General features: G+C 38.2%; 1 protein-coding gene across 1 annotated transcript; it reads right to left on the bottom strand.

Annotated features, from left to right (window-relative positions):
- Positions 1-3,634: 3,634 nt before the first annotated feature.
- mmp13b (matrix metallopeptidase 13b) lies at positions 3,635-7,152 on the bottom strand. The gene is made up of 11 exons (XM_034701101.1): positions 7,035-7,152; positions 6,753-6,863; positions 6,143-6,270; positions 5,853-6,001; positions 5,601-5,726; positions 5,343-5,498; positions 5,080-5,200; positions 4,762-4,895; positions 4,518-4,677; positions 4,287-4,390; positions 3,635-4,168 (listed from the first exon to the last, which is right to left on the bottom strand). The coding sequence occupies exons 1-11, from the start codon at positions 7,122-7,124 to the stop codon at positions 4,068-4,070; spliced, it is 1,380 nt and encodes a 459-aa protein (XP_034556992.1). The 5' UTR covers positions 7,125-7,152; the 3' UTR covers positions 3,635-4,067.
- Positions 7,153-13,120: the final 5,968 nt, after the last annotated feature.

Raw genomic sequence — 13,120 nt, 5'->3', positions numbered from 1 at the left:
CGCAAAACAGGTCAGAGATTTCAGATTATTGTCTTTCTACATGATGTGACATGAAGTATGTGAGGCAAGATCATTTTTGCTTTTGTAACTTCAACTAATAACCGCCTTGTTGAACAGAATAAAGAAAGGCACATTGAACAGATGCTAGTTTTAAATTGAAACACTTTGTGAGCTATCATGTTGAATAGTTGATAATGTGCAGTTATTTTCATCTTTATTGATAAAAAGGAATACACTTTTCAATATGTTTTTAAACTGACGCACTGTATGTGGTTTACAGATGACCAGCTACCGTAAAAGTATTTTCACCAAAGCTTGGCTCCCTCCTTCCCTTCACTCTGACCCTGGTTTATATCTGGTCAGATTATGGGTCAACTCAGGGCACAGCCTGACTTTAGCCACATTCCAGCAGCAATGTAGGAGGGAGAATCATAGACTGTGTATTGTCAATGAAGTTCTGCTTCCCTTGTAAACCATATGACTTCAGGTTCTCATGGAAAAATGGCGTCAAGTACCAACAGTAACCAAAACACAACAGACAACAATGACAGTGAGACAGAAACAAACTCAGGGAGAATTTTCAAAACTAAAGCTGTGAAATTAAAATTCATTAGCACTGTTCTAATCGAGTTTAGCTAGACCTGTCCTCTGAAATGTATTTTGTAAAGTGTGTTCATGTATTCTAGTTTGACATTAAAATGTGATCCAACCCTTCAATGTTACCTCTATGTTTAAGATACGCACATTAAGGTCTAATAAAAGAAGAGTTCTTTCTTTGGAACTTTTCAAAAGTCCCCAAATCCTCATCACTGCCCACACTCAGAATAATCAGCTCTGTGTTGGAGTAAGGGGAGTCTTGCATCATTTTCATATTGTTGGTCTGAAGAGGGAGTTTCCCAGAGGAAAAGGGATATATCCAGAGACTGCTGCCCTCTCTGCCATGCTGCTCCATCTGGTTTCCATCAGGAGCTGCTGAGCTGGACTGTGTAAACGTTTTCTCAAAGGATACCACCTTTTTCCACTTGAATCGCTATTTTTCATTGACCTCATTAAACTGTCTCAATCTTTGTGTGTATTTTTAATCCGAAGAGTACTTGGACAGGCAATCACATGATTTTAAAAATAAATAAAAGACTCATGATAAGGTTAATAATAAAATAAGTGGATAACAAGAGGAAGTGCTAGCTTTAGGGAGCTCATTCTAGTTTAGAAGGACAAACACTGACCTGGATTTTCTCAATCAGTAAACCCAGCAACACTTTTAACCTTAGTGACAAATAAAGAAGCATTCAAATTCAGGGTTTATGGTCTTTTCTTTTGGCTCCAGCTCAAATCCTCAATCAGGTTCATTGAGTTGAAAGAGCTGGATATGGTAATGATTTTTGACTGGGGCAGGAACAGGGAGAGGTGCCCAACTAGGATTGGGATGAAAAACAGATCCCTCTTACATGCCCTCAAAATCCACACGAGCTAAAAGGTAGGTAAAAGTGCACTGATGTGCAAAAAACAAAAGTCAATCCAACGCCAAAAGGTGCTCAAATTTGCAAACCACAAAGAAACAAAAACCTGTCAGAACAAAGAGCTAGGAGGCATGCTCACATTTACCAGGAAGTGAAAACACATCGAAGTATGGGAGACAAAATGAACCTAACACTGAAATAAACAAGAAATATGACCCTAGCTTCTCTATTTACTTAATAGCAGTTTTCTTTATCTTTGAGCATCTGGATTTGATTTACTTTCTATCAGGCCAAAACATGCCTCTGTAAACGTCATAAGTATGGAGGTAAGGAGGAGGATTTAGACTCTTTTCAGCATTGACCTGAGTCAGTAACAGTTAGCAGATACTGAACCCTCATTTCTAACACACCAGAGCTTGTTTAAATGCTGTTTAACTCCCAACACATTTTAATTGCTTACTTTAACAAAGTTCTTTTCAGGTCACATGAACCTCTAAGTGGCAAACAAAGTAGTATTGATTTGACGCATTGAAAATACATGATGATCCTGAAAAGATAGTTGAAGAAAAAAAGTAAATGTTAAGCCATTTTTGTGTCAGATAAAAATCTTTTTTTTTTTCATAAACAGAAGCAGAGCTTTGCAGGCAAACATCAGCAGTGAACACTTTGGATTTGTGAGCCACTGACACAGTCTTGCACCATGCAATACCTCGGAAATGAGCAAATGAGGTGACTGCTTCACTGCACTGTAATTACATCCACATGATTGGACCTGTGGATTATACTTCTTGGCTCAAGCTACACTGTTTCCTAAACTTCAGTTAGCGATGCTTTTACTGACCTTCAGAAGTGATCACACAAAATCCTTCACTTTTGCAAAACATCTGAAGTATTCCTCAGCTTTCTGCTTAAATAGCTGATTGTTGCAGTCTGCTGGAGATTGAAGATACTTGGTGTAATGGCCCTTTAACAATGTGATTACTAATTAATCTGTTTGATGTGTGGTAAGTCCAAATGTTCTTCAGCCAAAACCAAGATGTTGCTCCATATCAATAGTTCTAAAGACTCACACACTGACTTTTTCTCTCTCAGAAAAAGTTTAAGACACTTGACAAAGAGATGTAGAAAATTGCCACAGTGTAAACATCTTGTTTATTAATCACTTTTTCTAGATCTACCTTGGAAACTGTTTTAGGAAGCAAGGGCCCTCCACACTCAAACTTTTTACAGGAGTGCTCTCTAGTGGAAAATGTGAGATATTACATGTGCATCAGAGTGTGGAAATAGAGCATTGAAAAAAAACACATCAGCATCTCATTGTAAGGATCTATGTGTGCAAATGAGTGAATTATTTCCGTAAAGCCTTGTAGAAACTCTTGTAGGAGGAGTTCAACATACCTCTGCTTCTTAACTATGCACAGTAGGCTACATCATGGGTCTATAATCTTGTACAACCCCATGTTGATAAGAGTTGGCTTTAAATATATGATTATATGTTTTGTATTAAACACAATCCGTTTAAGAAATTGATTTGTTGTTTTTGCACAATTTTCAATGAAGTTTAGTTAAATATTTTGCAAACCATCAGAAAAAGCTTTTATGAAAATTTTTTCACAACATCCAAACTCTTATGGATTTGTGGTGGTAAAACTTTCATCATAACAGATAACTTCCTGGCAGGTAATATTATCCTAGTCTGTGAATTTTGCTTGGGGAAATATTACAACAGCTTTTTATACTCTTTATAAATAATGACAATACAAACATCAATCAGGGATTCACTTGCACTGAAGTGTGTTACTCCAGGCCAGTGACTGCAATGCAACAGTGAATCCTTTTGGTGGCAGCAAAGCTCAGTTGCTGTAAGATTATTTGTCAAAATTGACTTCACATTCAAAGAAAGTGAAAGTGTAATGAAGCTTCAGTCACAATATCTTGTAAAGGAGATATAAAGATATACTGTCCTGATTGATAACCACACTGTTTGCCTGATTTGGTCCATTTTATCTGAATAAAAATCTTTGGTTCACCCCTAAAGTAAAGATATTGTGTTTGTGCAGAGAGCAGTTATCAAAGATATAGATAATACATTGAATCAATTGTTCTAAGCTCCAACTCCCTGAAATGTTTACACAATGGTTAGGTAATCAGCACAAAATGAACCACTCAAACTGTAATTTCTCTGTTTTTATCTATTTATTATGTTCCAGATCTTAAAAATTGTAAGCACACAAACATTAAATACATCATACAATCTTTAATCAATACAGTAGTTGAGCAAGTAGTACAGTTATCACACAGCACAACCTACTGTAAGTGACAAGAAACTTAACCTGCAAAGCATCTTGCTGTTCTAAGTGAAACTTGAAGTAGAAATATGAAGAAGTGCAATAAATAGCAAAGATCTGAGGAATTTTCCAGCATTCTGTGTCTGACATTAGATATGACATACAGGTGTCCAGCACTGTTAAAAAAAACCATACAAAAATACTGTTCAACATCCCTCTTATCCGTCAATTATCCAGCTCAATCAATGAGTTTCATCGTCTCTTGTCTCATTTTTAACATGCATGTTTCTTCTTTAACACTTTGTTTAAGACCGCCTCATCAGCAGTTGAGAAGGGAGTTTGTTCTCATGATGCGGATGACCTTTCTTGAGTTGTAACTGTACTCATACTGCATGTGTTCATGGAAGAAATACAAGTATCCTGAAAGACAATGAAATGAGATGGTGGTTAGAGCAATCTGTAATACGGTTAGGAAAAAAGAAGCTCATTTGGAATGCTTGAACCTTTCTGAAGATATGCCATTGAGGCTTTAGATTACCATAGTGATAAGTAGCAGCGTCAACTTCATCATCCATCCCAGGAAAATCATCCTCAATGGATCGTGGGTAGCCAGTGTCCATGGTGCCTGTTGCTTCATCAAAGCTGTGGGTAACACATAGGAAAAGGAGGTTTTTAAAATGTAGAGTTACATGTAGCAAGGATGGCTCATTTACTTCACAGAGAGTATTGATCTATGCATTTTTAAAGAATGTTCTACCACATCACATACCTCCAATACTCCTCATCAGTGAACAGCAGAGTTTTCCCAGTGTCTCCAATATGTACAGCCGCATCTATCTTCCTTACTGTCTTGGGAAGTCCAAGTTTGTGTATGTACTTTGGGTAACCTTTCACAAGATTATACCCATTCAAAGCCCACATTTTGATCCCTGAAACAGAGCAGAGTTTTAGTCCATCCTGTAACTAGTATCTTTAATATTCAGAATAGTGTGTCAATCAAGAAACAAACCTACCTCTAAATATGATGACAATGTCCTTCTCTGCATTCTCATATGCTGCGTCTATCTTGTTTGGGATGGAGGGCCACGTGGACTTGATCAGTGTCTGCTCAGGCTCTGGCATCTGAGGATGGAGACGCCAGAAGAATCTGCAAAAAAAAACAACGTCCCAATGTAGCATCTTAAATTGATCAATGTACAATACATAGTTAGATTTCATTTGAGAAACAGAGTAATAAACCTCTCCTTTCACACTTTCAGGTGACTTAAGTTCCTCAGTTTGGCCCATAATGATGAATATCTGAAGTTAGCAACGTCATAGTTGTACTGTACCTGTCTTTGAAGATGATGGTTTCCCCTCTGAGCTCTGTCACAGCATCAAATGTCAACATGGGGTCACACTTGTCCGGTGCATCAGGCTTTGGCTTCACTTTCCTGTGGTTTGGGTTTGGGCCTGTTGAAGATCTAGAGTTAATACTCTGCTCACAAAATACATCCATAAAAATATATGATCAGTCTTGTGCTACAGAAAGTATAGCCTGGTATGACTCTTTAATGTAAGTTAAGATTATAATCAGTTTGAGATTTTCTCCCACCATAGAGAGCCTGAATGCCTTCAATGTCATCCTCAGCCAACGGGTAGCCTGTGGTGAAGGAGTAGACGGGGTACATCAGGGCCCCTGCATCTGTGGAGTGGGACATCCCAAGAGCGTGGCCCAACTCATGAGCTGCCACTATGAACAAGTTGTATGCTGTAGGGAAAAGACACTCAGTTAAAATATCTGTCAAACAGGCCTCATCTGTTTGAGAAAAAGCTCAGTGACTTCTGTCCTACATCTGTTAACATCTCTCACTTGATGAATCCTTGGTCCAGTGCTCATCCTCATCAAAGTGAGTGTCTCCTCCTATACCCTGGCCAGGTGGGTAGGCATGAGCAAGCAGCCCATCAGGCCCGTCAAAAGGGTTGTAGTCTCCATGCTCTACGGAATTAAAAGCAGTTTTTGAATGTGTTGAGCATAATTTGAAAATGATCATTCTTTCAAGGCTAAGTGGCAGCAGCAGCTCGGAAAATCCAACATTCATGAATTATACCAAGCTTTACTCACCTTTTGATCCAAAGCTGATCATGATATCTGCAATACCACTGTACAGCTTCTTAAAGGTCAGGGGGGTGACAGCAGACCAAACATTCAACGCATTACGGATGGCTCTGTCTACATCAGGCTTCCTCAGATCTGGCGTATAATTTACTATCCTGGAACACCGGAAGAATAGTAGGAATAAGTTATTAATCAATAAATGACTGTGGTGTTCTCTTTCTGTATAGCTCAACTCATTGCAAAAAATGTATCTGTCACGTTTTAAATGTTATTCATAGAATTATTTTGATGCATACCTGAAAGTGACATTGTTATTTTGCCATTTAAGGTGTCGAGGGAAGTGGTTGTACTCCCCAATGTCTGGCACACCACATCTGGCCTCTTTCATCAGCTCCAAAGTGTTGTCGTCAAGATTTCCCGTCACCTTCAAAGGCAGAAGAGATGGGAAGAAAATATGTTACTGAGCTGCTCCAAGAAAAATGTTCATTGAGGCTTTTCAAGTGTCGAAACCGCAAACCTCTGACCCTTTAATGTATGTTTGTTCAATGTCTTGCTCTCAGGGGAAAACAATTTTTGCAATGGTTAATCATCTGGACCTAATTCAACTTCTGTCACCAAAAGAAACATCAAACATCAAACCATCCTAACATAATCCTGATGTAAACCTTATGAAATTAGATTGTATATTCACTGAAGAGCACCACAAAACCAACACACCAACTGTGGTTGGGCATCATAATATGTTGAAGCACTGTAGATATTATCCTTCTCTTCTATTTCTCTTTTAAAAGTCATTTAAAACCTGCTAAAGCTATTCCATGAAGGTCAACAATTTTGAAAAACATCTCTAAAAATGCTCTTTTACTGAACCAGCAGGATTAATAAAGTCTCTCCAGATCTGCTCACCTTAAGTTTGAAGAATCTTTGCATCTCCTCAACCTTTTCCTTGAAAGCATCTGATGACGTCTCTCCTCCTTGAAGACCAACAGGAAGGCCATAGAAGCGCCGCAGGTACTTCTGTTCAATGAAAGAGAACAAGAGCTGAATAACAGTCATAATGATACATAAATATAGGCGTGGATTACTCCATTCAATGTCTATTTATGGTCTTTTTCCATGACGTTAAAAAGAAAATTACAGCCGACTTATGACTTTATAAATTATTGAATCAGAGAAATCCGACCTTACCTCTGCTAGAAGCTGTTTGTCGATGTCCTGAGGTGAAAGAGGCACAGCAGAGCAGTGAGGGACCAGCGCCAGCAGCAGCAAAGCTATCATTGTTGTTGTCTCTCTGTCGGCCAAACTAGTCATTGGGGGTAAGAAGCTCCGCAGGGTATTTATATACTTTGGGTCCATGTTTTTTTCAAAGGATCATAGTGATTCATGTAAAAGCACCTAGCCACTTCCTCCTCTGTCTACAGGAATGTGCTTGTATTAGTAAAACTACAGATGCTGTGGTTGAGTGTACTCTGTTGAACTCACCTCAAATGCTTTGATAACACATTTCCCATATAACTGAGATCTAAGGAGTGTGATAGTAGACTTAATGTCTTTGAAAAAACAGCAACTCTTTTTTCATTTGCCCCTGTTTTCATGCCAGATATGATTTTTTTTACATTAAATACTCAAGGCTTCATTTGATAAGGATGAGAATTCTTGAGTAAGTTTATATGGATTTCCTTTTTCTTTTTCTTATTTATTTATCTTTTTTTTGTACTTTTATTTTTTGAGTGCTTTTAATTAGGCTAAAATAAAAGAGATGTAATGCCTTTTAAGATGTGTTCATGCTCTTCTCGTGGTATTCATCCTGGGATTTTTGGGACAGATGTTTTAGGATGGGACTGAAAAAACAACAAAGAAGGAGATGAAGGAAACGCTCAATTGAAGTGTAAAACGTGTTTTAAATGTCACCTTGCTTGTTTGTTTAACTGTACTGACAAAGTGTGAGCACTTTCCTACAAACAAACAATTTGTTTGTTTAATGCCAGCACATGTTCTGTGAGGGTTCTGTCTGGTGATGACTGAAATCATTTCTTTCTGATATTTGTTTTTTTTCCTCATCTGCCCTTCAGTTGAATATGATTCATAGTCACAGGAGTTTCTCAAGTGTGGATTACAAAATGTATGCGTAGACAACACAAGTTTACTCAAACATGAGGAACATTAATTTGGGAAAGGTTTGGTCACAGTACAAACACTGCTGACCTAAAAAACAACACTATGACGTGTTTCATTTGGGATCAGTTCTTAAAGCAACATCAAGTTTAAACAACAAAACCAAAAACTAGACAACACACAAAATAGGAGAACTCAGCCGTTGATGTCACTAATACAACACTCAGTTGTAATTTTGTATTTCTGTCTGTCAGTCCACTATTTTGATTCTGACTGAACTACCTCAGATAGATTCTCATTAATTGTAAGTCATTCATGATGCCCAGAGGATGATTCAAACTTTGGTGATTCTTCCTCTTGCACCACCATGAGATTCATATTGTTGCCTTTTAGGGAATAAACACTTTTGGATGGAAAATTTTAAAATGACAGATATCTATGATGACCATTGGATATGAATTCATATCACTGTGGTGATGCCGAAACTTTTGCAACGTAGTTAAGCATTTGTCAAATTGATCCAATCATATATAAAACATGGACAAAGTCCCAAGGAATTCATCCCTTCCTTCCTGAAGAGGCATTTTAAAGAACAAAGAAGGCGTTTGACACATTGGACATGCTGACTCGAGCAATCAAATGGTTTATTAGAAATTGGCAAAAAAGGTGAAGATGAAACCAGAGCCTATTGCGGCCTGGAAAACGTCTACAGCACACTATGCACACACATTTTTTTTTTTAAATCAAATGCAATTCAAACCAACGACAGTTCCAAAAGCCTTTATCTTACTTTGTGTATCAACATTATGTTAGCAATATGGATATGCATCTCACTTTTCCAAGTCTATCCTATCCAATTTTGATGGCTATGATCTGATTCAGGGATGATTCATTAAAATGCAGAACAATTGCGATGAGATTCGATGTGATTAAATTAAATTTGTTTTGGATCGGTTAGGTTTGGTTCAGAACAATTGAATCCCTTCTACCTGATGTAACTGGAATAAATATAGCCAATGTGTCTCACAAAATAGCCCTTCTTTAGTTTATTACTCTTCAAGAGATAATATAACAATAATAACAAATATGTGAAGTATTCATCACACACCCATGCCCAGATGTCTAACTATGACAGTTGGTTGGATGGAGAAAAACTAACATGGAAATCTTGTGTTATTCGCACATCTATCTTTGCAAATCCCTGCTAGCACTTAAAACTACATATTTATTTCCCTACGGTTAAAACATGAAAGCTAATCAAACAATACAATTGGATAGAAACAAATATATTTGGGGGAAAAAAGACTCTTGGGTGTGTCAGTGCAGGAGGAACATTTCAAGTGGTAGCAGAGGAGGTTCTGCACACCAATGAAACTGGACTTAAGTGCCACCAAAAGTTTAAAGGCTGAGATAAATGCAAGAGTACTCTCTTTAGTTAAGACATGAGTCGTCAAAACAAAAGCTGCTCACAGTGCAAAATGAGTAACAACAGAGCGAATCATCAGTCAGTGCTCCTGACAGGTATAGACAAAGATATACACCTGGCCAGGTGTGATTAATCAACCAGCTGATGCTACTAATTAGTGAGACCAATTCATTTGAGTGAGCCAAAAACAAATTCAATAGACATGTTCTAACAAACACTATAATACAAAATCATTTGGAATAGGGAAGTGGAAAAAATAAATAAATAGAACCAAAGGCTGTCCATAGAAGTCTGCATGAAAAGAATGATGATGAAAACATTTGAATAACTACACAAAAAAAAGATAGTGACTTTAAAAATGAGCCAGAATTACTATAAAAAGAAGATAGGTTAAGTGTTTCATCAAAGCAAAGAGGTTGTTCAGTTTTAAAAGAAAATCCATCTGCTCTCACATAGTAGAACTTCTAATTATCTTTGACATACTCTATTATTTTTTATGTTTTAATGGATTATTGAAAAAACACACTAAACAACCAGTAATCAAACAATAACAAACATCTAATTAAAAGTTTCAACCCTTGAGTTTGGTTAAGACACATTGGTTGTCACTGCTCTTGGGTCTGTTTAAAAGGAAGAAAGGTAAGGAACCATTTGCTCTTGTGACAACAACAGGATGACTTTATATCCATCCATCCATCCATTATCTTGACCGCTTATCCCGTTAGGGGTCACGGGGGGCTGGAGCCTATCCCAGCTGGCATCGGGCAGAAGGCAGGGTACACCCTGGACAGGTCGCCAACTTATCACAGGGCTAACACAGAGAGACAGACAACCATCCAAACCTACGGGGCAATTTAGAGTGATCAATCAACCTGAGCATGTTTTTGGATTGTGGGAGGAAGCCGGAGAACCCGGAGAGAACCCACGCATGCACGGGGAGAACATGCAAACTCCACACAGAAAGGCACCCGCCTGGCCGGGGATTCGAACCATGAACCTTCTAGCTGTGAGGCAACAGCGCTACCCACTGCACCACCGTGCAGCCCATGACTTTATGTCCACACAGAAAATAATTATAAGATAAAACATCATATTTTCTGGGGCATATGGAAACTATTGGAAACACTGATATATTTGAAACTGCCGGGTCAACTTTATGAAAAATTACACAAGAATAAACATGGACCAGTCATGGACATCTGCATCTCCTTAGAGACATCTTGTATGATGTGTAAAAAACCTTTGATGTCAAACACTGCAGCATCCTGTGTAGACAAATATTTTTGGAATAACAACATGTTAGGAGGGTGGTTAACGGAGTGCTCCTGACTCATACCAGGGGAAGTTAGCGACCGAGGGGATTTTTACAGTTATTTTAAAATGTCACAGACACACACACACACACACACACACACACACACACACACACACACATAGTATGGAAACACACTGATCTATGTAGGTTGGTTCAGTAACAGTACTGAGCTCTGTGAAGATGTATTGTATGATATATGCTGTAGTGAAAACAGGGAATAATGCATAGATCAACCATTTGGTGAAATCCTGCGTGTGTCAGTCAGAGTCTTTAAGGTCACTCTTGTCATGATTGGTTATTATCCTTCCCGTAACATTCCCCAGAAAAGATTGTGTATGACAGTCACGCAAAGGGGTGTGATGAAATCAACCACTTTTCTCATCAAAGAGCTATTACGCAGCATGCTACTACTTGCTGTGTGTTGTGATGAATTATTTTCCTCCCACCTTCGACATTGTACTGCCTAATAACCGTCAGTGTCACAACTTTACAGCTGTGTGTTCCCCAGGCACGCCTTAAAATACTGCATAATACTGAAAAATCCACAAAATCGTCTTAGTGTGTTGGGTTATTTTCAGTGTATTCCTGTAAATGTATGGGTCATCATTTTGATAACAGTTTAAGGTTAACTGAATCAGCTCCCCCCACTGTTAAGTATGTGAATATTGGGAGAGGGAGTAGGGGATCAAATGTGCTATTTGGGCCAGGAATTGATTCCACAAGCATCCGTAGATGGGGCGCCTGCACTAATAAAAGAGCTAAACCAACAAACAGAGCTTTTTTCATTTTGAGTTAGGACTACACCTATATTGTGCTACCATTTCAGTCAGTTATGAGCCATATAAATACATGACTAAACCAACAAACAAACAAACAAACAAACAAATAAATAAATATTTGTGCATTTTGTGATTTAGTTTTTTTCAGGTGGAACATAATGAAAAATGATCTATCTATCTATAAATCTATCTATCTATCTATCTATCTATCTATCTATCTATCTATCTATCTATCTATCTATCTATCTATCTATCTATCTATCTGTCTGTCTGTCTGTCTGTCTGTCTGTCTGTCTGTCTGTCTGTCTGTCTGTCTGTCTGTCTATCTATCTATCTATCTATCTATCTATCTATCTATCCATAATGTGAAACTGAGGACCAATTTTTCGACTACAGTATATTTCCTAATGTTGGGGAAGACAGCCAAATAAGTGAAATATAAATTAAAGATGAAATAGCTTTCACTGATGCAGAATATTAAAACTGTATTTGTTCCTCAAACATTTGCAAGTCCATAAAAGATGGTAAAAACATTTACCTACATTAAAATGCTGAGCAACTGTGGTTGGTAAGCAAACAGTAAGCCTGGATCCGCTGTGACTGCTGTGTTGTAAGGTCAGGCCCAGCTCAGCAAAATAAAATAAAAAAACATCTAAAAACAAAAACGAAGAGGCAACACCACAAGAGGGCAGCAGAGATTTGAGTGCAGTTTAGACCACTTGGCTCTTTGCATGTCTTTTCATGTCCAACTGTTCCCACTCCCTGCTGCTGAAGGAACATCACATTTTGGTGCAGCTGTACACTTCAGGTATTAGTTCCATCAATTCATTTGGACACAGTAGTAGGAGAGTAAGATGGTTTTCATGGTGCCAGTCTGCAACTGTGACTTTTTTGATTCTCCTCGATGGGAAGCCTAGAAAATATATTTCAATATGAGTGTCATACTGTTTGTTTGTTAACATGCATTCATGTTCTGTGCTGCATACCTGTTAAGAGTCACTAAAGTCTCTCCCATCTGACACAGAGAGAGAGGCAGGGTACATCCTGAACAGGTCACCAGTCAATCACAAGGCTGACACCGAGAGGCAGACAACCAATCTTGGTTGCTAACACATCTATAGGCAATTAAAACCCATCGTGTAATCTAACAATCATGTCTCTTGACTGTTGGAGGAACTTAACTTAACTTACAGGGATAGAGAGAACAACTCCACACTCCACCAAGAGGCTCCAGCTGGCCGGTATATTCTAATCAGGAAACTTTCTCCTGTTAAGCTGCCATGCTGACCACTACACACCGTGCTGCCCCCCAAAACTGCATGTGGAAATATTCAATGTTATAAAGTAATTCAGCAAATTGGAAGCAAAGCAAACAGTGGGGTATAATGAGAGCTGGCTGTGAATTTGTGTTACTGGGACACATCACACAACGTGAAAGAACCATTTTCGAAGTCAGAAATTTGAGTAATATTTAAAATCTACATTAATTAGTCTATGGTTATTTATATACTCATCTGTCAGTCATTGAGAGCTGTTTCTTATTCTGTTTCCAGGGTTCCCACTCTTTTCCAGAGATCATTTTCCAGGACATTTCCAGGACATTTTCATTGATGATCAAGCTGGTATGACAGTCTAAATT

This window comes from Notolabrus celidotus, chromosome 14 (genome assembly GCF_009762535.1).
Source record: "Notolabrus celidotus isolate fNotCel1 chromosome 14, fNotCel1.pri, whole genome shotgun sequence".
Classification (NCBI taxonomy): Eukaryota; Metazoa; Chordata; class Actinopteri; order Labriformes; family Labridae; genus Notolabrus; species Notolabrus celidotus.
The sequence above is the reverse complement of the archived record's forward strand: the minus strand, read 5'-3'. Positions and strand labels throughout refer to the sequence as shown.

Excerpts from the sequence above, each read along its gene's own strand:
- mmp13b (XM_034701101.1), bottom strand. The coding sequence starts at position 7,124 with ATGATAGCTTTGCTGCTGCTGGCGCTGGTCCCTCACTGCTCTGCTGTG. Across the intron at positions 6,271-6,752 it reads AAAGATTCTTCAAACTTAAG|GTGACGGGAAATCTTGACGA; the intron begins GTGAGCAGATCT and ends CTGCCTTTGAAG. Across the intron at positions 4,391-4,517 it reads ACTGATGAGGAGTATTGGAG|CTTTGATGAAGCAACAGGCA; the intron begins GTATGTGATGTG and ends TGTTACCCACAG.